Source organism: Cygnus atratus, chromosome 6, assembly GCF_013377495.2.
Source record: "Cygnus atratus isolate AKBS03 ecotype Queensland, Australia chromosome 6, CAtr_DNAZoo_HiC_assembly, whole genome shotgun sequence".
NCBI lineage: Eukaryota > Metazoa > Chordata > Aves > Anseriformes > Anatidae > Cygnus > Cygnus atratus.
In genome coordinates this window covers 3,885,120-3,911,882 of record NC_066367.1, presented here as the reverse complement: position 1 = coordinate 3,911,882, position 26,763 = coordinate 3,885,120, and the positions used below count along the sequence as shown (strand labels likewise).

General features: G+C 36.8%; 1 protein-coding gene across 2 annotated transcripts in view; it reads left to right on the top strand.

Moving 5' to 3' along the window:
* GLS (glutaminase) overlaps positions 1-26,763 on the top strand; it is a 58,651-nt gene that overhangs the window by 4,602 nt on the left and 27,286 nt on the right. For both annotated transcript variants that reach the window (XM_035572462.2, XM_035572470.2), the window contains exons 2-11: positions 1,692-1,788; positions 2,267-2,388; positions 8,413-8,542; positions 9,267-9,346; positions 10,806-10,969; positions 16,930-16,988; positions 24,585-24,617; positions 24,879-24,937; positions 26,134-26,200; positions 26,713-26,763. In XM_035572462.2, the coding sequence (XP_035428355.1) occupies positions 1,692-1,788; positions 2,267-2,388; positions 8,413-8,542; positions 9,267-9,346; positions 10,806-10,969; positions 16,930-16,988; positions 24,585-24,617; positions 24,879-24,937; positions 26,134-26,200; positions 26,713-26,763 (862 nt within the window). The remainder of the gene's footprint in view (positions 1-1,691; positions 1,789-2,266; positions 2,389-8,412; positions 8,543-9,266; positions 9,347-10,805; positions 10,970-16,929; positions 16,989-24,584; positions 24,618-24,878; positions 24,938-26,133; positions 26,201-26,712) is intronic.

Genomic DNA, 26,763 nt, shown 5'->3' with positions numbered 1-26,763 from the left:
AATTTGCTGGAGGTAGTTGCGAGCATTTGTCTCGGTTGAATTGCCAGCCTGTCTGTGCATTAGTCAGCCAGCTTCAGTTTTTAAAAAAAATCCAGCCTGGAAGACAAGGCAAGTTCTGTTGGCTTACAAAGCTGTCTTCTGTTCTTAGTATGTAAGGACAGAGTATTAAATACGTTGGAAAATGAGAAGTGAGATTTTTACTGCTGATTTTTGCTGCTGGTTATGAGGAGAGGAAGGAGGTAGAGTGCAATCTGAAGGTTGCCTTAAATTTAAAAGGGTATGGGGTTATAATCAGATTTTTATTAAAAATAATGAATCACAAGCCTGACCTGTCGCTGAACTATGGTAAGCTAGGGCTGTGATAAAATGCCACTGAATGTTCCAGTTTCAGGTAGTAAGTGTCAAGTAGGAGCTTCTATATACTTGAGTATAGTAACAAAGTAGTCTGCATGTTATTAGGTTATAGGATGGAGTTAAAATCGATGGCTGAAATAATGCAAGACTCCATATGATCTATTTCACGTAGTTTGTGTGTACCTTGACTGGGAAACTATTTTTGCTTGTCAAACATCAGCTGGTTGGCTTTGTCGAAATTGACTTTGTCTAGAAACAAACCTGAGTGCTGCAGGGGGTTGAGAGAGGAGATGTGAGGCCCTTTGTTGTTGCTGCCTGTAGCGGTTTGGAAGCGTTTGTTGCTAGAGCAGCCTCCCAGCTGTGTGGTCCAGCACACATGGCATAAAGAACTGCACACAGCCTTGCGCCCCTGCCTGTCGTGGGGCGCTTCGCAATATCAAGGAAAGGTGAAACTCTGAGGTTAAGCCCCTGGGGGTCTTCTGAGGGGCTGCTGAGCAAGCTCTCAGCATTGCAGCGTTCCCCTTTGGAAGGAATTTTTATACCTTCATCTTAAAATGGAGATGAGTTAGGAACCCGTGCAGGTGCACCAGGAGTATATGCTCTAGCAAAATGGTTAACACGTGGAAGAATTTGAGAACCGCTGTATGATGCTGATAAACACACGGACCGTTGAAGATGTAACTGTACTGCGCGTTTATTTATCCTGCTCCGTCCTTGCGCTGAGCTGCTGCTTCTGGTGCCTGAGCTAGTTCAGGTTTCCGTGTTAGGCTGCAGGTGGCTTTGCTTGCTTTCACTGTAGCTAATGTGGCTTATATAAGCTTCCCAAAGGAGAAGGGACTTCAAGGGGTTCCTAAACAAACAAACAAAAAGAGGATTATTTTGAAGAAAATGATCCACGTAGTATCATCTCTTGCTTTCTCTTATCTGCAAAACTCTTGCATCGGTCTGTTCTTCTAGTTTTATTATGAGGCATGTGGGTCTTTAAGTCTTACAAATACTTTATGCTCTGCGCAAGTAATGCTTCTGTCCTCTGCAGCATAAAGTGGAGGGAGCTGTGCTGAATCTGCTCTAAAGAATTGCTAAATACAATTTTGGAAGTTAACGTATGTCAGTAAAAACATGAGTGTGGTAAAAATGTTTTTTGCTTTTGTGAAGTGTCATGTTGTATACTTTAATATTACCATTTTTCCTACCTTAAGCTGAATTAATCTTCAAATGTTAATAAAAGCATTCTTTGAATAGCTGTTGTATTGGTAGCAAAAATGTGTTTTCTCGTGAATAATGCAAGCATAAATAAAAATACTCACTAATCCATGCGTGCATTTTATTTTTTTCAGTAAAGTGAAGCAAGGTCTCCTTCCCAGCTTGGAAGATTTGCTCTTCTATACTATTGCAGAAGGACAAGAAAAAATACCAGTTCATAAATTCATAACTGTAAGTTTACTATCCCAAAGCACTGTATGAAAGCCAACTACTGCAAGCCTTTTTTAACACTTGAAATGCAAGAATATAAATCAAGGAATGTTGTACATAGTTAGCTGCAACAAGGAATGTAACTGCCCCCCAACACTGTTGGTGTAATTAAGTGAATGAGAATGCTAGTGTTTTTATTTGCTTATTTGCTGTGCGAGAGAATGCATGGAAGCTTCTCTGTCTGTGGCAGGGCTAAGTAATATTTGCACTTGAATAAAATAGTTGGACCGCTGAATTTTAAACCAAACCATCATAATCCTTTGATGTGAGAAGTATCCAAAGTGGCAAAAGGATTAATAAAGGGTGTCAAAATGCTGTCCAAATGTTGATGATGCTGTGGCAGGTGCCTTTTAGTTTAATAAATACGACTCAGCATTAGAAAACCTGTTTGTAATAGTATACGTTTTTCATTTTAGTAATTATTGTTCAATTGTGATAGGCACTCAAATCTACAGGATTACGTACCTCTGATCCCAGGTTGAAGGAGTGCATGGATATGTTAAGACTGACCCTTCAAACAACTTCAGATGGTGTTATGCTGGACAAAGACCTTTTTAAAAAGTAAGCTCTCTGTTGTTAATGTTACAATTGTGAATGGATGTTGCATGGGTGTTACTGACGCCAGTCGAGGAGAGACGTGTGGTATATAGCCGTGTAATTAGTTAGAAAGGAGGTCAGACACGCTCCTGCTGTTGATGTTACCGTGTAAGTTTGTTCCATGGTTTCACGCAACAGATAGATGGGGTGATGTCCATAAAGGTTTCATGTATCAGCGTTACCTGCATGTGTATCTGACCCTGGACTGCAATTCTCAGTCAGATGCCAAGAAATAAATTGTCTCAGCAGGGAGTATTTTGTATGGGCATGGAAACTCTCTGCATCACTGGTTTGTAACCCAAAGTTCAGGGAACTGCTTCTGTGTAGCGTGAGATGTCTGGACCGTTTCTGGCATGGAGTTAGGGACGTGTATGTAGATAATTCTAAGTGAATAGTTGAAAAACAGAATGAAGCTATACTTCAGGGTATGTAGAGATGAGAACAATTAGGACTGTATAAGTCGCTTTGTACTGTTTTGGAAAAGATTTGTGTGCCATATTTTAGTGATACCACTTTTTTTTTTTTTTTGAGAAAAGTCTGTGGTGAGTATAGTTAGCTGAACAAGTTGAGCACTGTTCAGCTTGTCTTCAGTTCATTCCAAGCACACTCCTTTGCTCCAGTATCTACAGTTTTTGTGTGCCAAAAAATTTTAAGCTTAGGTGCTCTTAAATCTTGAAATGAAGTTTGTAGCCTATTTTTGAGTCTATTTTTGTTCCATTTACAGAGTAAATGATGTAATATGTAAAAGTTGCTTCTTCAATGAAGAGCTTAAATGATACATTTCTGTTCTGTTGTAGAACCACTTTTTGAATTTGTAAATTAATGGTGTATACTGCTATTTCTGATTAAAGTGTGTGCGTATACACATGTATACATAAGTGCCTATAAGTATGTGTATGTATATATACACATAAACATATATAGTGCTATTTCTTCTCTTTCAAATATGTATTATATACATATAAAGTACATATATAGTATGTTTGTGAAATATTGATTACATTTATATATGTTATATATATATAAACATATAAAAGTGTATTTGTTACGCATTTCAGTGTGTGGCAAATTAACAGACCTGTTAACTCTTCAGTCTACTGATGTGGGTTACTTCCTAAAGGTACATAGACTAAATTCTTCCTTGCATTTGAGCTCAAGACCAGGTCTTTGTTGGTTGTTTGTCAGCACAGTAAAAGCTGTATTTGTAGGGTGAGGAACCTTTCTGGGGTGTATGGTTGAATGAGAAAGGAAATATTTGCTTTTATATAAAACATTTATGCTAGAAGGCTTGTTTGTATTGGTGAACTAGTAATTGCGTTTTAGATGAGGGCTCTATATTAAAACTAAACAAAAAAATAAACGAAGTCAGCAACTATTTTTTTAATTAGAGAGCTATTTTGAGACTCATACGAGGTTCCTGGATTTTTCGTTCTTTTCCAGGTGTTTGAGGTGTGAAATACAATCATGTACCCACTCAGTTGTACTTACCTCAGGACTTTGAAGCTTCAGTTTCCTAAACATGAAAGTCAGTGCTGTAATTCTTCTGTCAGATTGGAGTCTGTTAGATCAATTAAAGCAGCAAGGATAAATAACTTGGAGCAGTGATAACAGAAACTCAACTAAATCAATTAAGCACAGTCCAAGTTACCTGTAAAATATCCTAGGTCATGCATCTTTGCAGTCTATCATTATCACAAAAATTTTAACACCTTTTTACTGGTTGTAAACTGTAGATTGCAATTTGACCTAAATGGCCTTACTTTGGAGACTTTGGGCTTTTTGGTGTCCCAGTGTTAAATTGAAAAACTTGGATGAAATCTCCATGTTACAGATAGAACAGTTTTGGTTTCCCATCTTTCATCCCTGGAGTTCTCAGAATTGAACACTCCACAGATGCACTTGTTGCAGCCGGAGTGCCTGCTGAAGCTGCATTTCTTGAGTCAGCTGTTGGTGCTGCATCAGTGTAACACACCACATGGTCTTGGTAGCATGATGCCTTACAGAGGAAAGCTTCCTAGAGGTGTTGTAGCATGCCAGTTAGCTTATGGTGTGATTTTTGCTCTTTATCTTTTGATATCCTAGCTATGGTATGACTTAATAAAGTATTTAGATGAAACTTAAGCAGCTATACAAATATGGAAGATTATCCACTCCAGTTTTCCTCATGAAGTGTGCATGTTATGACACGTCCTACTAGTCAGATCTATTTTATGACATTTTAGCAAACTTGTATAAAAATTTCTAACAATTTTTCAAAAAAAAAAATCCTCCCACCTACCCCCTTTGTTTTTTCTTTAGCTTACAAATTGTTGCTGACAGAAAAAGAGGACTTGCAAAAAGCACTGTTTCTTAACTGACAATATTTTGGTCAATGTGTGTGGCAAAAAGGAAAAGCGTAAGGTGTTTGGATCTTATTTAGTTTGACAGGGGTGTAAAGTTCAGTGAGATGGTAGCTGAGCAACACTAATAACTATGAGTTTAAACTTGATTGATTTTCTGGGTAACTTGGCTTTTTAGGCTTAGCCTTTGTCACAAGGTACTGTCTGTCCTGCTTTATTGACCTAGAATTGTGGTCCTGATAGCCAAATCTCCTCTGATCTGCTGGTAGGAAGCAGCAATCTGGGTCTGTTCTGTTCTAAGCATCTGTTACTAGATCTCAAACAGGCTTATCTATTTCCCATGGAACAGCTGTGCTGCTCTCTAAATCTAGGCAGCAAATCCTGAGGAACTTTAATTTTAGATGTATTTAACCCAGGTATTAATAAATGTTTTCATCCTATTTGTTTGAGGAGTTAAAAAGCCTTTGACAGAAGATGTAGAGGACTTTCGCTATGCTACTATAAATACCTCCTCTGTCAAAAGCTGTTAATGTTGAATTTATTTTTCTAAAATGTCTAAATATTTTGAGTGCTTACACAAACCTAGTCTTGCTATCTGGAAACAGAGCTTCACATAGTACTTGTTCTATAGCTTTTTAAGCAGAAAGATCTGCTAGTTTCCCACTCTGCTGTTTAGCTAGCCTAGCAATTCTTCAAAATCTGTGAGAGTTCAGAGTCTGTGTTTTTAGCAGGTATCTACTTGCTTTTGGAAAGTAATAATTGGCAATCCGAGCCAGAACTTGAAAAAAGAAGGGGTACATGTAACAAGCTGTATGATTTAAAAAAAAAAAAAAAAAAAAAAAAAAAAAGATGCAACCCAAACCTTTACTTGCAGATTATACAAGTCGTTGATAGTTACGACAGATCCGAAGACTTGAATCCTAGTCTCCCATTAGAGCGTTGTTGAAGGGCATTTGGCTGTTTGAGTGACATATACTGTGAATTTGGCAGTTTTGTCCTTCTCAGGAATGAAGTTAGCAAATTAGTTACAAACCTGCTGTAGGGAGCGGATGTAATGATTTCTTACTTGTCACTAAGTATTCACAAGAGAGTCATCTGTGAACATCTATTCTCTTTGCTCATCCATCTTTCTGGTGGGAGCTCATTGAACTTAATCCCTGGTTTACCCTTTGGAGAAAATAGCTTGTTGAAATGTGGTAGTAATGCGTTCCTCTGAAATGCACATCCCTGACAGAGCACGTGCAAATGCAGCACATGTCTGTAATGGACAAAATTACAGGGGGATTCAGAGCCCTTGACAACCATACCGCTGTCTCTTTCACCTTATTTTATTTTGTCCTCGTGTTCATGTGAATTAGCAGTATGGTACTATTGCAGCCTAAATGCACTGCGGGAGGACAAATTGTTATGGTGGTGTGAGTTAGGAGTTAGGAGAAATGAAAATTTGAGATGAGGTGGTAGTGTTCCTATCTTGAGCTCTATTAATACGTGCAGGGCATAATAAGGGCTTGTTGTTAAAGACTGACTGTAGCAGGATTGTTATTTATTGCTATATTCGTTTAAATTTCTCCCTGTGGTCTTTTCATACTGCTCCATTTATCCTGAGCCGCAGACCATTCTTCACCAATGGGTTGCTTGGAACTTTAGAAACTCCGCTGGGGAGATGTCAGTTGCAGAGTATTTATTAGAGGCTGTCAAGACTGGTGTACTCTGTTGATTGGAAGTATCACTGCCCCATTAGCCAGAGCTTATTAACACCCCTATTGTTTTGTCTACTCAGTAATTGTTGTGAATTCCCAGCTAGATTTAATGAACCTCTGTACTTAGTGCCTGAGTTCATACTGTTTGCCTGGAGTAAGGAGACACTAACCTTGGCAGAAGTCTAGGAACAATAACTTGCAGAAATGTGGTCAAGTCCTTAAGCAGCACAGCTGTTTCTAGAGTGATGGTCAGTCTCCAGCTTAAAGTGATTGAACTAATGAAGTGAGCTATTAGGCTGGGTGTAAATTGGTGTATGTAAAAATGCCCTTCCCGTTGCTTCAGCAGAGTAACAAGAGGACTGCATTCTACCTTCTTATTGCCATGTTTTTCATGCTTTGTGTTCTTGAACTGGTTTAATAGCTGTAGGTGAGCTTCAGATTTTTTTTTACAAGAGTACTTATTGCTGTCCAGGTGATATACGTGATGTCAAAACAAATCCAAAGGTTAAACTTAATGCATGTGTATGCTATTTTTCCTTCTGCACACATGGCTGTCATAACTCCTCTTAATTACTTCTGAAAAGGGGTTGCTCCACCTGGTGAAGGTATCTATAATTGGAGGTTGCTGGGAACAAAAGTGAACAGGGTTTCTGCAAGCTGTGTGAAAAGAGGGTGAGTAAGCATAGCAAATGACAACAAAACCAGCTGAAACTGTTGGTTTAATGTAGGCGAACAAGTTTATTACAGACAGAGCGATTCGGAAGATATCAGTGTGTGCAGAAGAAACTTCTCTGCTGTTTCTCTTCCACTCTTTAACACTCTTGGAGAGTAGGGCCTACCAGCATTTGAAGTGGTTGTCAGGTGGATTTGCAGTTACGGTCTTCAAAGTACAGCAGAGTTCGAACTATGTCTGCTTGGTGGTCTGTATGCAACCTGATTCTAATCGGGTGATGACTTCGAATAACAGGATTACTGGAAGTAATGTTTGAAGTGAAAGTATTTCCCTAAAGAGTGGTGTTTAACTTTGCTGAGTAACTCCTCATTGGAAGAACAAGTTCTTCCTAGTAAGGGCCTCTGTGTTCTCCACTTCTCATCTGTCTGAATGAAGTGTTCCTGCTTTTGTCAACACTACCAGAAAGCACAGTCTGAATGTTAACAAAACTGTTAATTTGGAGTTGAAGCCTCCCTTTCTCTTTCTTGCCCTGGGATAGGGCTGTTAATCCCCTTTATCAGGCAGTGCTTTAACTGCTGCGATAACGCTCCCAGTTCCGCTCCCATGGACACACCACTTTGAACAGCTTGTCTCAACTTATGCTCCCATCCTTCCCTCCCTCTGTTCTGCCTAGATAAGTCCTTTTCTTTTCACCTCATCTCTTTTTTTGTAGGCAGCAGATGGGCTGGTGTTTGGAGGGCGGGGGCAGTGATGTGACTGTTGTGGTTTAAAGGATGGCAGAAACGGTGACAGCCTGAAACAAAGGCCTTTGAGTGCTGTTAGTTTTTTAGTTTGGATGTTAGCAAGGACTTCCTTGGTTTTTCTATTCTAACAGACTATTTTTTAACTCGGTTCAATTTGGGCTGCTGGCAGCTTTCTTGCTTGTTAGCTCTTCTTTGAACAAGGCTGGGCCAGACAGCTGGCACCAGCGCTGCTCCTAGGAAATGGGTGGCTTAGATCCCTTGGCAAGCCTAGGTGCTACCTGAAGGCAAAGTGATGTTACCTCACTGTACAGCCTCACGGCTGGAACTTGAAATGAGAGCTTTAAAAAAAAAAGGCATAAAAGTGAATATAACGGAACAGTTGTAGCTAATGCTTAAAAATATGGAATAGAAAATTCTTTTAGGCGCATGACTTAAAAGGACTGACAGTCCTTGTTTAAATAACATGTAAGTGCTTCTTAAGTAGGCTTTTTGTCAGCTTTGTCAAACTAACCATTTTTTTTAACTTCTTGCAGGTGTGTACAAAGTAATATTGTATTGCTTACTCAAGCTTTCAGGAGGAAGTTTGTCATTCCAGATTTCATGTCGTTTACTTCGCATATTGATGAGCTATATGAAAGTGCTAAAAAACAGTCTGGAGGAAAGGTAACCATGCTTGTAAATTCAATATGAAACTTCTCTACATTTGTTGATACTAACCAAGTTCATTTGTTCTTTTTTGAGTAGAGAGATTTTTCTTCACATTTTTAGCAAAATGTAAAACTGATAATTGATTAAAATAGTTATGGAAGTTCAATTGTATTTGCACCTTGTAAACTAAGATAGAATTTTAGCTCCATACCTTTAACAGTCTTTTGAAGTTTTGAGGTTAAAGAGAGAAAATAGTGGTGTTCATTTTTAATTTTACCTAAATTATAAAACTGCTGTGTAATTTGTGAGACTAACGTTAGTCTATAAAAGTTATACTACTTTACGTAGCTGGTAAGTTGTATGACAGAAATAATTGTCAATACTGCACTGAAGTTAGTAATTAAAGTTTATTCTAGTGCTTATTTTCAGTGAGCAATTAATTAAAAACCCCAGACTTTGTTACAAGTTAAAATATTACTGTTTTGAAATCCTAAATCTGACATAAAATAGGACACATTGCTCCTAAAACATGCTGAGTTTGTTCTTTCATTGGAAAAATACTTTATTTGATAATTTTAATATCAATATAATAATTTATGAAGAGGTTTTAGATTTTTGTGGGCTAATTCAGTTGTATCTGTTATCCTTTCCACAGGCATTTATTAAAATTAACATATGCTAACATATACGTTATACCATCCAAAATATTTAGCTATGTTTTTATTTTTCATTGTGATAGGTGGCTGACTATATTCCACAACTGGCCAAGTTCAGCCCTGATTTGTGGGGCGTGTCACTTTGCACAGTGGATGGACAGAGGTATATTTTTAACTTGCAGATTTTACCATTTCAATGATTTAAACTCTGATACATACAGTGCTTCATGGTATTGTATCTCTGACTAAACAAAAAGCTTTGGAGTTGTTCAAGAAGTAAAAACTACATGATCATCATTCTTGATTTTTTTTTCCAACTTCTGTGAAGCTGAATTATTTTTCAGTTTTTAAAAAATACCATTTAAATAGTATTTGTAATTACTATTTAGAGTAGGATTATATTGTTCTTTTGAGCTGACAATAAATTGATAAAGCTGAGGGTAATTTCAGTGATTACCAAAGGGCAAAATAGAGACAAAGCTTATGTAAACTTTGCAAACTGATGATCTTTATCCAATAGCATCCATGCCTTGAGCTATGTATTGTTTTTTGTAGGCCATGACGTTCTTAAAAGTTAGTAATAGTGGTTTGGTAAGAACATTAAAATGCAGAAAAGGAATTACGATCACTGTACATCACTGAAAAATTTCAGATGCGTATTCTGCAAAAAGGAAGTATTCTCTAAGGGAAGCGCTGTACAAGTGTTTTGATCTGCCTCCTAAATGCATTAATTTTCTGAGCGAAGTGTTAGACTAGTGTTTCAGCTTCCTACTTAAGTGGCTGAATTATAATGTATTGATAGTAAAATCCCTTTAAAAGGGGGAAAAAAAGTTCCCCTTTTCGATCTCTTGAATTAGCGTTTTTCTTTGGTTTGGATATTACAACATATACTAATGGAAGCTTTTATAATATTAGCTTTTATAATGTTTAATGTTGTCTAATGATAGCTTTTGTAATGCCAAAATGTTTCTGTGAATTTCTTTGAATTCTTCGCAAATTTTCTGCAAAGAAAAGAAGCAAATGCACTTCTGATTTTGCCATCAGACAAGTAGTGTCTTGGAACCTTTTCTTCTAAATGGGGCTTATGCTGCTTGTTTAAATCATTCTTTTGAGCAGTCTGAATTAGGTGTTGAAAGTAAACTTTCCAAAAGGTGGTATTTCATGATTGCAGTAAAATACCTGTGCCAGTATCAAAGGGAATATATGTCCAGCCTTTCAACTTCTGCCCTTAAATTCCAAAACTGATCTGGCTCTCATCTTTGTTTTGATATCCATCAACATGTACAGGGACTATATTCAGATTGACTGTACTCTGTTGAATAAATGTGGTACTAGTGTTCTGAGGTGACTATTGCTCTGGTACAAACCCATTTCTTAATTTGCTTTTATTTTGCTATATCTGTAATAATGGCCAACAAGTGACTTTGCCTTGCTCAGTTTATGGAGGCAGTTGTTAAAACCCAAACCTTTTTTGTTCTGCTGTTTAGGATGTAGTTTACATAATAATCTGTTTCTTGGTGGCTGTTCCTGTTATGTTGAAGAATAAATGAAGCATTTAATATTGCACTTGTCACAGATAGCAAACAGGAGATTTTAAGCATCTTCATCTGTGTTTTTCTCAGGCATTCTGTTGGAGATACCAAAGTTCCTTTTTGTCTTCAGTCCTGTGTAAAGCCTTTGAAATATGCTATTGCTGTTAACGATCTTGGCACAGAGTACGTGCACAGATATGTCGGTAAAGAGCCTAGTGGATTAAGATTCAACAAATTGTTCCTGAATGAAGATGGTAAGAGTTGCATAACATTTAATAATGCAAATACTCAATTTCAGAAAATCACAAAACAAGCTACCCATTTTTTTCAGTCTTTTCATTTTACCCTATCCTCTTAGGTCTTACTGGTAGATACTGTCTCCAAATATTTCACTCAATTTTGCTTAATACAAAATACTAGTAAAATAAGCAGAATTCGGCAAGTTGGCTAATATCTAGCTGTGGGGAAAAACAAAGGATTTTGATAATGAAGGTATTTGAAATGTATGTTTATAATCATGCTTTCATTTAGTTGAGTTGATAGCAAGTGTTCTTCAAACACACCTTTATGCCTTCTGTAAAATGGTGGTGGAAAAAATCCAAGATCTAAATAAATTTAAAAGAAACACGTATACCACTTGCCTTCTCAGTGCTGTGAGAAGCAGGTGCTGAAGCCAAATGCCAGTGTTGGCTAGTTTCCAGAAGTGAAAGTGAGCACACCTTCCCATGGAATATTCTAAGTGGAATTTGACTAGTGATTCAAAATAATGTATGTTATATATATGTATATTTTTTTTTGAGACAGGGATGCTTTAGTAAGAATTTCTTGTATAGTGCTTATGTAGATGATTTCTTTTTTTATATTGTGTTAGTAATGGGGCATGAAAATGCAGTTTTGAAAGACGTTATGGTGAAAATCTGAGAAAGATGACTCATGTAGCCTTAGAGGAAGTGCTGGATGTTATCTCTGAAACACAAATGCTGCTTCTAGCAGATCTTCCTCAGTAAAAGAACAGACAATGTTTCTGTTGCCATGGTACTCCAATTAATATTTGATTAATAGCGTAAGACCTAGATATTTTTGTCAAGGACTGTATTGAATTCTGACTTTCATTGCAAATATCAATACAGATATTCACAAATTATAATGCATAATTATATTTAGACAATGCATAATTATATTTAGACATACCTTGAAATCCCTTTTCCCAACCTTGTGCATCAGATAAATTTTGACAGTTCATTTCTTCTTTTTAGCATGTTAGTGATACTCACGTTGGTATTTCATTATCATTTTCCAAGCGGGAATTCAGGCTTGTTGGCCTTGTTCTGGCTTTCCTAATAGTTCTCAAATACAGTGTCATACAGTATGAGGAAGACTGCCTTTCATGTCGTAAGAAAGCTTTAATATTAAAAAAAAAAAAAAAGACTTAATTGGATTAAGTTTTTCTTTTTTTCATCTTAATAGAATGACAAAATCTAGTAGCTTTTATTTGCTTTTTATTACACTTTTTAAATTAAATTATGAGAGAAGGTGAATTGCTAGACTTCTTATATTACTGTTAGATTTTAACAGCATTGGACTGTCGTATAACAAGAGAATTGGCTTTAGTAAAAGTTTGACCGGTGTGCATGAAGTGAATAGAGAGGACTCATGCACATGATGCAATCTTTATTAAAGTATGTGGCTGGGACAACTGACATGAGAAAACGTACTGGATGCAAGCCTGTTCGAGCTGGTTCTCTACAGGCCTTAAACAGAAAGCAGAAGTCAGTCACAGGGAGAGGAAGGGAAGTTGTGCTTCTGGAAGTGAAAGACAGATGGAAGAAAGGATTACAGTTTACAAGTAAATATTAAGTGTTGTCTGAAGTTTGGATATGCAGAGCGTCTGGTAGGTTTAATGTAACTTGGACTGGATTTGAAAATACAGAAGGTATTCATTTAATCCATTTGCTTTCTAATTACTCTGATATGGTGGGATTTCATGTTTGTAGTCAGGATTTTATAAAGTGATCTGCAGCTATTTGGAAACTGATAAGATCTGTCTGAAGCTTTTTTTTTTTACCTAGCATATCGAAGGTTACTAAAATAGGGAGGTACTGCATCTCTTTGTTTACTAGTACTGAGATTCAGGCTGGAAAGAAGGGAGAAAATTAGAGAGAACTTTAAATCACAGCTGAAAATGCCACCTTACAACAAGAAGCATTGCTAAGAATCATGCGCGTTTTGAGTAAGATCTATTCTGTGCAACATGAACTTGGAATCTTCTGCAGCCTTGTGAATATTCAATTTTAAAGCTTTTTTTAATCAAAGGAAGCATGGTCCATCATACAGGTCATGTTTCTGGAGGATTAAACCAGATCTCACGTTAGTTAAAAATAGCCTCTGGTTGCTTCAAGTAGCTCAGGAAGTTCACATAGTGAAATGTGTCTGAAATATGCATTATTAGGATCAATAACTTGTTAAGGTCACCGAATGGCTCACGTATTTTCATGATTTTAAGCTTGTGATGCAATGTGTCTCACAACACTTGGATATATGCACAGTTAATCTTTTATCCATATGTGGCCTTTTGAGGATGGTAGAGTTGGTCCGGTGACTTAATTTTTGTGGCCTTTAGTCCAGTAATAAACGTGTCTCACTTGAACAGGGGACTGGCTGAACTGGACTGCTGGTGCTGCTGAAATATTTTTGTTAGCCAAAGATGGGATTCCTTGCTTTTGTATTAGACAAGCACATGCTGATGCCTTTTGGAAGGAAGTTGTCGTGGTGAACGGTTGTGTGCATTAAAATGTCTGTTTGGTGCCTGTGTGGCAACTTCTGCTTTCTGTGCTCAGCAAATGCAAGCCAGAGCCGTGCAAGTAAGGCCAGTGGTGGGCCAGAAAGGTTGGGAGAAGCGGCAGTGGGGAAGCGGAGTAACCTGAGCTGCTGAGGGAAAGGTCTGGGTCACACGTGGCGTGACTGCGTGGCAGGCTGCTGGAGCAGTCCTGCTGGGTGTCAGGCAGTCAGGAGGTATAAAAAACACATCCCTTTTTCTCTAAGAGTGATCTCCAGTGGAGAGATTCAGGTGACTAAGTCATATTTTCTTTTGAGTTGAGATACACCTGTTAAATAGGTTTTCATTCCTTGTGCTAAAGGGTGTTGTCTACAAGTACCTCCTTCCCGCAGTAAAAGCAGAGCTGTATCTCAGAGAACAGCCTGCCTCCTATTTGGAGGCCATGAGGTGGGTTGTTTATGCAAGAGGCAAATGACTCAGTGCTAGGCTTAGGGCATCCCAGTTTAAATTGAATGCTTATTATGACTTGTGCTTTTCATTAAGGGTAAGAAGATGAATTTACTCCGAAGTATAATGAGATGATACAAGACAAGAGACTAGCAGGGAAGCAGTGTAACATGTTTTTTCAGTCTAAGCAAATCATTGCCTTTATTTGATTAGTGTGTGTGTATTTAGAGATGTATGCCAGTTAGCTTTCCAGAGTTTGCTATCTCTTTCTGAAGATAAGCAGATGAGTCTGCTCACCTCTTCGGCACACTGTTGCAATTACGCTAGTAGCCTTCATTCCTTGTCATTGTACAATGTGCAGTCACTTTGCCGGTGGCATCCACAGTGAGGGAGATCAGTAGTTGCTGCTGCTTTAGAAAGAGACCTGTGCGTGGCTTTTTCAAAAGCTAATGTAGTGTCTGAACCCTGAGAGGTAGAAAAATTACCTGGGATGGAAGTAGTATTGACAGGAATGGATGACATCTCTTCTTTGAAACTAGTAGGAATCTTTCAGAATATAATTTTTTATTTAAACACCATGTAAGTGTTTTTCTTGTTTGTTTTGTCATCCATCAGTTGTAGATGCTCGTGTGTGGGAAGTGGTTGGATAGTGTCGTTTGGGAAAATATTGAGAGCTGCTTTCTGGGAGCTGGCTATCCTGACAGGGTTGACTCTGCTTAGAGGAAGGAGGCAGTGGTAGACTGATGGAAGGTATCCTGCTGAGGTCTGTGCTGGATGTGTCGGTGTTAGGCAGCAGCAGGAGGGAGCTTTTGTTCGCGTGGTGAGCAGGAGGCCTGCTGTGCCTCGCCTTGGTTGGTGAGGCACCAGCAGCAGTCGTGCTGTGTTGACTTGTCAGAGGGGGAGCCAAACAGCTTCATTGCAGAAGCATGTTCAGGAAACCATGTTTCATTTCATCAGAAGGTTCTTGCTGTTCTTCATGTGAGGTCAGCACATGCTGATAGATTGGTAGGAAAGTGGTGAGAGTTTAGCTTGGTAAGACGTTAGCCATTGAGGGACAGGAGTCATCAGAGGAGAGGAAGAGTTATCAAGGCTGCTTGTGATGTTGAAGGTAAGTGGGAACCAGAGCATGTAACTCTCCAGGCTGAAAGGGGAGGTTAAGGGCTCCTCTGGGTGCCACTTACAACTGCTGAAAAGCAGTTGTGAAGATGAAGGCTTGTACCTCTTCCTGCTCAGGGCAGATGATATAACGAGGGCCAGTGGCCCCATGTTGTGGCTCGAGGAGTGCAGGTTGGATGTTAGGGTAAACTTGTACCCCAGGAGGAACAGGATGCTCAGTGAGGTACTGGATTTGCAGTGTTCGGAGGGTTTCAAGGCTCAGCCAAAGCCAGGACTGACTTGATCCGACCCTGGCAGTAGCCTTGCTTTGAGGGGGAGGCTGGCTGGAAAGACCTCCGCAGGTCCCTTCTGACTGGCAGCCTGTGATGCTCTTCAATCCTCATTTGTTTTGCAGCGTGTTACTGCATTGAGCTTTTTGGTTTCTAATGAGATTGAGTTCGGAAGCTATTGAAATGACGCATTTTTCATACTCAAATGTGGTTTTAATCAAAAGTCAAATATTTTTGACCCAGGTCACTGGTATTACTGATAGGAGTAGAACAGGATGCGTGGTGTATGCAGATCTCAAATACAATCAGATGAATGAAAATGAGGACAATTCATGGGTTGATTGCAGGCACAGAGACTGGCCAAAATGACTTCAGAAACATTAGTATGTAGGTTAAGTTTATGTCTTAGGGGGGCTTCAAGTTTTTTGGACATAAGTTCCTGGTCTTGCCCTTTCACTAATAGAATAACTTTTTTTTTTTTTGAAATAATCTTTTTAGTACTGACTTTCTGAAAAATACTAAAAGGACCTTGATTTTTTTTTTGGAGATTATTCTGATAGTCAGGGATGGCTAAGTACCACTGACCCTGACCCAGTGTAAATTTCATGGGAAAACAGTATGTGTGTCTACATACAGTGTATCGGACTGATCTCTAAGAAGCACTTATCAAGTTCCTTTACTGTGTATTAACAAAAGTGAATTTTTTGTATTTCTAATTGCTTTATCTCCAAATTTGGAAAAAAATCAAATAAAAAGAGTAATTTAAGCCTGTTGCAGTGTCGAAGTAGTGAAAACTAATTGACTCTTTCAGACACTAGAACCCTTAAACAGCAACATCCTAGTTAAATGGTACATCAAAAGTGTTAGTTTTAAAAAAGGAAAGAAATCTGTAGGAGGTAGATGTTGATGAATGAAAACTACTAGTTAAGAAAAGTAGACAACTGATAAGGATTATTTTAAAATGGTGATTCTTCCAGTGGGAATGCAGAAATACTACTGATATGGAGATTAGTGATAAAAAGATGTAAGCATAGCAGGTGTAAGCTAACTGTAAAATGTTAAATCTTGGTGAGGATGAGTAAAGTGGTGTATGTATTTCAGAAGAAGCCAATAGAAACCTCTCTTTTTTGGAAAGACCCAAGTTTTTGTGTTTAAATACAGCAATAAGGAAATTCAAGAACTGGGATTTTTTTTTTTTAAAGTAACTGTTGAACATTTTAAATTACTGAGACTTGGTAAGTTGGAGAAAAATTGGAAAGTCTCTTGGGGGTTGTTCTACTTGCAAATGTTGCATTTATCAAATCTTGGTTCAATGCAGAGGATTCAAAATTTTCAAGAAAAGACATCGCCAGTCTGATTCTTTTACTGGGTTGTTATGGAGCGTTAGGCTGAGTGTGTTCTAAGCTTTAAAGTACTTTGCTCAGAATTAGAAAAAACTTACAATATTTTTAGTGTTACAATTTAGGATTATATAGTTTAAGATTATATTGTATCATCATAGTTTTGAGTCCTATATTTCATATTTATCATTCTTCACTTAAACACCTGTTTTTGATTGACAAATGTGTCCTGGGATATATTTGTAATTGAAAACTTTATTTCACAGACAGGCCTCATAACCCTATGGTGAATGCTGGAGCAATTGTGATCACATCTTTAATCAAGGTAAAAAATTAACTTTTAGTTTCTCTAAGAATATTTTAATGGAATGTAGAAAAGTATCGTATGTTCTCATTGCATGTGTTGCAATATCGGATGGCAGCATTAGCAGGTAGACCAGCTGTAATGTGTTACTACTTGGAAAACTTCCAAAGAAAGGCAGTATTAGACTAACAGTTCTTAAAAGAAGTAACAGTGCAGCTGAAAAGCTTTCTTAATAGTGTTTTTAGTTTTATTTTGCTTCCTTCTTTAACTGCATAATAATTTATATTCTCTCGAGAGAATTGCCTGGTATTAAATGTAGAGAGTATGTCCTCACAAATATACTTTATAGCACTCAAATATGTTTCTGAATGTCTAATGCTTATATAGCATAAACTTACAAGAATATTTCTTGCTGTGCAGAAGAAATAGAAGATCCTGTAACTTGTATGAGCAATGTAGTTATATTCCCACGTCAGTCTTAATTCTAAATCTATCTACTATTAACATACTGTACGACTGAATTACATTGAACTCTTGATATGTAGTTTTGTTCAGGATGTTAAATGTGCTTTCTCAAATGTGTTTAGAAACAGTTACCTCTATTTTGCTGAGTAAACTGGAAGCTGAATAAAGACTTAACATCTTTAGCCCATGATGTTGCGACGTCTGGAAAGCTATTTTCTTTTTCATTAGAATAACTATGTATCTCTTGAAGTTGTAAATGGTGGAAATTTCATGTAATGCTAATGTTTACCAGATATTTTACTTGTTTTTTTCTGCCTTTTGCTTTTATAGCCACTGATACAAAAAATGTTTTTAGAATTCAGGATACCTGCTTAGAGTTCTGGGGAACATGTCAGTCCCCCCAAGTTCTGAAGTAGGAAACTTAATACTGTTACTGGAGAGATCTGAAAATCTTGTTTACAGCCTTTGTCTTGGTTATGTTTCAGAGTTCGTTAGCTAGTGTGTTTCCTACCTCCTCTTTCCAAATTGTTGATTTTAAAATTACTTAGATCATGATTTTTCTGTTATTTTATATTTAAAGAAGGTGTAAGAACTCCTGCTTAAAGACATTTATCTTTAATAGCTGTAGGTGAAAGAAAATGGCCTTAAGTATGACAGGTAAATTTATTCGCGTTTAATATTTTTTAAAGGTTGACTGAGCATTGAAATTCACTTGGATAATAGTGAATTTTAAAATCTGACTTAACACACTTGTCAAATGTCAAAATGTTAGATGTACTAGAACATGTCCTATTGGTCATAAGGCAAAACACAAGCATGTGCCTCTTGCAGAAGGCACATAGTTCTTGATAAATGGTTTACTTGTAAATAGATAAAATGGTTTTGTTTACTGCATGTAATTGTGATATTTGTTAGAAGGTTGGGGGGTTGTTTTTGCAGGGTGGGCTTTGTGTTTTTTTCTTTTTTCTGTAATGTTCTTATGAAGAGTATTGCACTGCACCGATGTCTTTGCATGTGGTAACTGCACGTCTAATGGGTGCATATCACACTTATCACTTCATTATTTGTTTTCACTATGATTACAATGTAGATATTCATGTACTGCTTTCACTAAGATACCATTTATCATTTGAATAACTAACCAAACTAAACATACCATTCTGAGGAAAACTACATAGAGGGCTACAGAAATTAATAGCTATATTTTTTTGTGGAAAAATACAGCTATTTATTTACAGCTATCTCACAGTTTGTGAAGTAACTTCCTTACAATCTGCAACTTAGCAACATTCCTCCTAACTATATAGTGATTTAAGAAATTCAAATTTGTGTTGAATCTCATCTGACTTACCCTTTTTTCCTGGAAAAGGTGGCTTCATTAACCTTTTGTTCTGCCCTCAGTTCCTCTGAATTCCTTCTAGCTTCATTTAAGATGTTACTTACATATATTGACGCTGTTTGGCTTGTGGAGTCCAAGAAAATTAAAGGATCATTAAACATGGTTGAATTTATCCTGTATGCCAGGTTTATCTAATGATAGCATGTTGATAGCAATGGAGAGACTGCTGTATTTCAGTGTTAAGGATGCTGTTACCTCCTTTGAGATATGTTTGCTATTTTATCTCTTTCTGAGAAATTGATGAAAGAAGTCTTGCAAAACCTACAACCGTTACATTGTGCAGGACTCAGCAGCTGTTAGCATGCACAATTTTGTACATAACTGCCCTTAATCTGACATCAGTGATGATTATTTGTGGATAAGAGATGAAGCTTGGCGTAATCCTTTTTTTTGTCAGAATATGTAATATTTCAGTGCATTAGGGGGGAAAAACAGTTCTTAGGGTCCCAAATCCAGTTTTGACTGCAGTAGGAATTAGGTATGCACACCTTAGAACAGAGATAGCACAGACCTAAACTGTAAAGTTTAGTACTTGCTATTCATGGTAGTAAAAAAAAAAAATAAATAATAAATGTACATACCAAGTTTTACATTTGTTTGGCTTAGGCATGAATAATGATGTACTTTTACCTGCTTATATGATTCTCCTGCTGTGCTTGGACCTGCAGTGCATTGAGATTTTGGTGCCTTAACCAATGGATCTGTTCTAACTGTACTTGCATTGCACTCCACAGACTGTTTAAAGCACATATTTAGCATAAAAATCTTTTAGCAAAAGGAAATACCGTGGGCTGATTTTTAATTAAAATTTTAAAAAACCCTGAGAACCCTTTTGCTTGTTTGTTATTGTACAGCCATTTGCCTTTATTACTAGTTAACAATTATTTCAGAATTGTTGTAACGATATAACTTATCAAAAGAGAACATTAGTGACAATTACATGAGTTTGTGGAAAAAATTATATTAGAATAAAATGATAAAATCTTCCAGGTCTCCAAGGAAATACAGGTGCCTGAAACAAGAGGATGCAGCTGCTGGACAGATGTGGCACAGATTGGTGCTCTGTGACCACCTAGCTTTCTGTAAATCACCGTGACTGGGAAGTCTTCACTACCTTTAGTGTAGATGGGGTTTTAATGCTTTGGTCTCTTGTTTTTTCTGAAACTTGAAACTCAGTCCTCAAAGTGCATCAAGTCCAGAAAGACGAGTGGTTGTGTCAGCACTCGGCGTGTCCGCTTAACCATGGCTGGCAGTGGGGTACCGCGTTAGCGGTGCAGCCGAGATGGGGAGGAAGGGAAGGGTTCAGGGTGAGACGCGTAGAAGGTGGTGCGTGGCTGTGCAAGGAACTACAAGGCATCTTAAGTAACTTTCTATTGTTATGTGCCAAGATTCTGTCCGTAGATTAAAGCTTTTTTAGGGTAGCAGCAAAGGTTTGGGTGACGATGGTGTATATAAATCCCTTGAGTGCTGACAAGCATGTGCAGGATCTGTTTACATAGCCAGTGAAGACAGATGCGAAGGCTCAGTGGAGCACTCTGTGCTAACGAACTAATGTGAGGGGCACTTAGATGTGTTCGGGGCACAGCAATATTCACAGTCTTTGCAAGAAAGTTTGGTACAGGTAAAGATGAAAATGCTGGTTTTGTTGACCCTGAAAAAAATCTAACTAGTAAAGCTTTGCCTAAGCATAAAAAGCAGAGTATGATTCTATGATTCATGCTTCAGAGCATTCTAAATATACCAGTAAGCCTGAGCGATGTAGAAACCTGCCCAGCTGTTCTGAGGGTCTGTTTGCTGTCAGGGTGCAGTTATTAGGAAGCTTACACAATCTTGATTGAGCCCTTGAGGGGAAAAAATACATGTTTCTCAATGGGTTTATTTAATAATATAGTTAAAATAAATAGTACAGGTTTAGCTTAACTGCTGTCTGCTTCTTGCTCCAGTTATCCTTCCTGATAGCCTGATGTATGTATACATGCATACCACTTAAAAAGGTGTGTTGGCATTGTGATCTTCATCGTGAGATACTTGTATTTATTTTGGAGAAGTTTCCTCTCTTCCTGGATGTTTCATTTTCTTGTAGTAACTAACTTTGAGTAGAACATACATTCACATCATTCTCTGCTTTTTATTACATGTAATACATTTGAGTTGTTACTTGGCCTAGAACATGTAGTAGAGTAGTATGTGGCTTCCAGTTTTGGAGTGGTATTTGAAACGACATGTCGCATTCAGTGGTTACCTATGAAAGTATGTAGTACCTGAAGGATACAAGAATATTTCTCATCTGTTTGAAATAGTATTGTTCTTCATGGCTCAAATACTTACTGTCTGTGACAGTGTGCTCTCAAGTATTTCAGAGCTGAAAACGATACGCTAAGCAGTCAAGACACCAGTTCTCACAGAGCATGCCCAGATTAACAAATAAAATAAAACAGCCTGTAAGTACAGAAAGCTAGAATAAAGAGATTAAAAGTTAATGTAAAATGCACAAATGTAAAAATTTTCTTGCACTGTAACAGTTAGGACTCCTTTCCTTGGTGCTTTCCTCACAGTATAGTGTTAAGTTATACATGTAACTTTAAAAGTCCCAGACATTTATTTTTTTTAATAATCATCTTCTACTTTAAGTCTCATGATCCAGATATTCTTATTAGTTTGGCTTGGATTCAAAATCGAAAAAATATTTTAACAAGAGACACATGGTAAGAGCTTCTGTGGTCTAATTGCATAAACATTAAATGTTGATCAGTGAAAAGTGGCTAATAGCAACCACTTTCCTAGTAATTATTGCCTAATTTTGTTGTTGCAAGCTCTGGTAAGTATCCGTGTGTCTCTCTGTACATGTAGGCATGGAACTTAGGCAATTGCTTTGTATTTTTCCAGTAGAAATACAAATAATAGAAATGCCTTCTTTAAATAAGAGGAAGATCGCTAAGAACCTGTCACAGTCAAAAAATTAAATCAAATTTGATAGACAGCCGTAGCTTCCACTGTGGTTTTGAGGGTTTACCAAATTGTCTTTTGCAAGTTTGAATCTTCTGTCTATCAAACTGCTTCAATCTTAACATTTTCAGTTTCATTTTGTATTCATTTAGAAATGTTTTTCCATATGTATATACACACAAGCATGTATACAGTAAGTGTGTATATGAACATATGTTCCAGTAAATGCAGTGAGTGTTTGTGGAGTTAGTGCATGGAATGTTCAATGTCCTAGACAGGTGAATTGCATCTGAACTTAAACTTATAAGAAAAAGAAAAACAAAAAGTGTTGTCCAGGTGCTCCCAGCCTCATAAGCTTATACAATCAAGCTAACAATAAGAAGCACTTGCAGGAACAGAAGTTTTTTTGTCTTTATATCTGTTTAAATTACTATGGAAAAGTTGCTCAGTATTCTGTTAAGATTTTATATCTACACTTAGCTTTTAATTGTAGAACATGCATTATCTTTGTCTCTAGATTTTTAGAAGGAGGGAGGCATACATCTGTAAGGGGCTGAAACAGGGAAACTAATGCCTTGCTTTTTGAGTTCTGTGAATGGGAGCAATGTTTACTGTTTTAGTTATGTCTTATGTTAAATCCCTGCTGAAGTCTTAGTCATACGATTACTTAGGCAAATGTTTTAGGTATTATGAGCAGTCTACTTCCTGTAATAATGCTCGTCTTTGATGTAAAGTACCTATGGAAGTGTGTGGAGCATCAATGATGACTAAAAAGGCATCGTCTGAGTTAGTATACAGAAGATTTTCTTCCCAAAATACGAGAGTAGATGCAACTGTTAAAAAGAAACCTTTTTTTAATAATAAGTCGATGTGGAACAAGTTTGCATTGGGTCTTTTGCCCACCAATTTTATATACTGCTAGAAGAGCCATTTTTTTTTTTTGTTGAAGGGCAGGGAATTTTTTTCAACTGGGCAAAAAAAGTGAAGTATTATGTATTTATATTTTTGCAGAAAGCATGATCCCTTTCTCCCTCTTTCTTTTTTTAACAAAAGAACTTGTTTCAATTTATTATGTCTAACCATACAATTATCAATGCAGCATCCCATAACTAATGCTGACCCACTTTCCCAGAAAAGATGTTCATTGTGCATTTGAAAGGTTTGAAAAGGTTTTTGTGGTTTAAATGTTGTTACATATTTTACAGCATTAGGATCTATGGAATATTTTGACAACTGCAACAGTTCAATGAAGTTGGTAATTTCTTCTTTTAATTATTTTTCATTGAACAGATTTGGAGTTAAATTTTTAAGGCTTGTGTTCTGGTATTATACAGGAACATTTTGATGAAATGTAGCATAATTTTTTATCTTATACAAATTAGATAGAGATTGACTTTAAGGTTATTAGCTTTTAATTGTAAGGTAACCACGGCTGTGTAGTTCTATCAAAACAGTCTGGTGTTCCTTTCAGCTAGTGATTGTACGTGTATGACTGCACATCTTCTTGTAGATGAGCTGATGCATGGGCTTCAGAGATTATCTGCAACACCCTAATCCACGTAGAGTGGGAAATGAGACTGGCTTTACACATTTTATTAAGTAAAATACTGGTTGATAGAAAGCTTCAGTTTTTTCCAATTTTTCCCTGTTCCCATACTAAACATTGTGCAAGTAGTGTCTTGAATAGTTTGCTAAACAGAATGTTATAGCTAAATAAAGTATCTTTAATACTAAAATTACTTATAAAAACATCTTCTGCAGATGTATTGTTTCTACTTGTGTGTGTAATGCCATAGTTTTTTTAACTTCCTAAGATGATGCTACTTGGCTACTTCAAAAAATTAGCTCAATCCCCCTTCCCCCCAGTCGACCATGCACTTTTTCTTAAATCTTCCACCTTTTATTTCAATATCTTGCTACAGGAATTCGTGAAAGGTCGCCTGTCAGATAACAATAAAGAATCAATACATCCTTAACTGGCAGCTACTAAATTTGAGACTGTTCTTAAAAGGAAAAAAAGAAAAGCCCCAAATAACACCCCTCACACCTACAGCCCCGTCCTCTCCCCAGAGGAAAGAAACAAGAACAAAGCAAACAACCCCTTGATCTTAAGAATTAAGTGTCCTAGCATCCTTATTATTTTGTTTTATATTTTACTTTATGTTGTTAGCAAAGTGATGTACTGTCCTGTATGATGTGAAATTATATTTTTTCTGTTTACTTTTTAATAGGTAGGACATTAATCAGCTATTAAATCAGATACTTTTGATTAAATGCAATTATTTTCATAGTAAGGGGTAACACTTTAAGTCTTCAATCCAAATTCTTAGTATGGGCACTAGCCATGGAAAATATTTTAGCCTCAGTAGCCTGAATTTTATTATGCTCAGCTCTATTGGTAATGTAAGACTACCTATGGTTACTAATCTATAAAAAGTTAATGTTTTCATTATAATTATCCTGATGGTAGTTATTTTTATATTTTTTTTGCTTTAAGTACTACTTTTACTTGTGTTAAACACATAAAGTTGAGAAGAGAGCGCTTAAAATAAAGCATACCTTTTTCAGTTTAAATTCATTTTCAACATGCAGGTGTTTGATAGCTCTTATAGGATTTCTTTCTTAAATGATAGTTAAAGATTTACTTAACACTTTAATTTTTCATTAATATATTAAATGATTTTAGTACCTTATTCTTAATTAGCTTCATACCTTAGTTCTATGCAATAAAAATCGTAAAGATGTTAAGTGAACTAATTTGTTCCTTATGTTAACATTTTTGTAAATTATTTTTTCTTTTCTTGCAGCAAGGAGCAAATAATGCAGAAAAGTTTGACTACGTAAGTGAACTATGATATTCCTTTCTTCTTACTAAAATGAGTGATTGTAGTCTCGGTATGGCCAATGAACTGCACTTGAAATTTTAGTCCTTAAATTTGTGTTTGGTTGTTTAAACATCTAATGATTTGGATTGCGTTTGCAAAATTTTGTTACAAGATAGGTCTTAGGGTAAGGCTGGGTTGAAAGTTGGTCAGTTATAACTTTTTCTATGTTGGAACATGTTAGCATGTTTTTTTCTCCCTCCTCTCTGTCTTTAACAGGTGATGCAATTCATGAATAAAATGGCTGGTAATGAGTATGTTGGATTCAGTAATGCTACGTGAGTATTTTTCTGTACCTAATAAAGTTAGGTGAAAAATACCTTAACTGACAGTTGGCATTATGAGTTTAGAGCAAAGTTTGGTTACTTAAAATGGAAACCATAATTTCACCCCTGATGTCATAGGGTCTATCTTTGGCTTAAAATTATCAGGAAATAAAGTTGTGCATGTGTCTATGGATATCATCACTGTGGCTGTATCTGACATTGAAGTGTTCATTTTCTCTTTGAAATGTCATTATTCTGTCGTAGTGCTGTGATGCTATGGCTCTGAGAGCTGTAAGTGCGTGCAACTCTTACCTTCCGGGCATTCATATTAAAAATTAAAGTGTGCATGCTAATGGTTGCGTATCAAATGTTGAGAAAGTAAACTTGATACAGTTGGAACTCTTTTTACTCTTTTTTGCTTTTTACTTGTTGTATTTAAATTCTTTTCTAAAATAATTCCCACGTTTCCCCAGTTAACTCAATATGTAGCATTTCAGAAATCTTGAGAGCTTTTTGAGGCAGCATTGTGAAAAATTTTAAAGATTCCACGCAGAGTGGCATCCAGGGTGCTAGCTGGCATGCACGTGGAGAGAAGCAGCAGCATGTTTTTCCTGCGTGTTGTTTGCGTCAAAGTGCTTACCATGGAAAGTACTGGCTCTCACTGCGACTCTTGTCTTTCTATATAAATGTAATAGAATAACCAGGTAGGAGAGAATTACCTGTCTTTGTATCCATACAGATTCCTTCTTTAGGTTTCATCCTTAACTTAATCATCATGATGAACAGTGCAGACGTCAATCTGGTCATTACTTTAATGTGATCCTCGAGTTCCTCTCTAGTTTGGTCCATGTTGTCAGTGAATGACCCTTTCACTACAGCTTATTGTCAGATGTTTCTTTCTGCCACTGCCTGTTTAGGAGTGCTTCTGAGAGTAGGATCTTGCACTTCTCTCTTACCTGCAAGTCAGCTTGTGTATGTATAGGTAAACCAGTACTATATATATTCAGCTGTTGAAGCTTGACTCCAACTTAATTCACTGCAGCAGGGTGTACTGGGGTGAGCTTTTATGGCAATTTGTTCTGTTAATAAAATGTTTGTGTTAAAACTGCACATGAAGGACACATTACTTCTTATTGAGCTACGTCATGCTTCTCTGAACTTCAACACTTTTGAAAGCTTGATCTCTCTTCTTTTTTATTTATTTCAAGGTTCCAGTCCGAGAGAGAGAGTGGAGATAGAAACTTTGCAATTGGCTACTACTTGAAAGAAAAAAAGGTTGATCTCTTTTGTTTATCGTATTTTGAAGGTTCAGTGCTTTTCATAGTCTATCAGTGTTCTTAATTTCTTTCACTTGATGTTCAGAATGACACAAACTTTTGTAATACTCTGTGTATTGTACTCAAAATGCCCTGTCTCATTTAGGGTGTGAATACATGTGTCATTTTCATTGGATACTTTTACATTGGATACCTTGTTTCTGTATCATAGGACAAATAAATTATCATGGCTAAAATACATAAACTGTGCTGTACAGATAATGTTATAAGACTTTAGATGCATTTTGCAACTCAATGATTTAAAGCTGTTCAAAGCTGTACCAAAAATATTTTAACACCTAGCTTTGTTGACTTCATAGTATTATTTTCCAATGGGAAGTGATTTTTTCTACTTGTTACATTAAAATAAGTGTTTAAGATCTGCCTAGTGTTTCATATGCTGATAAGAATACGGTTTAATTTTGTCTGTGTGCAACTTTACCTAAAGATTTTTTTTTTACCCTCATTCAGTGCTTTCCGGAAGGCACAGATATGGTTGCTATCCTAGACTTCTACTTTCAG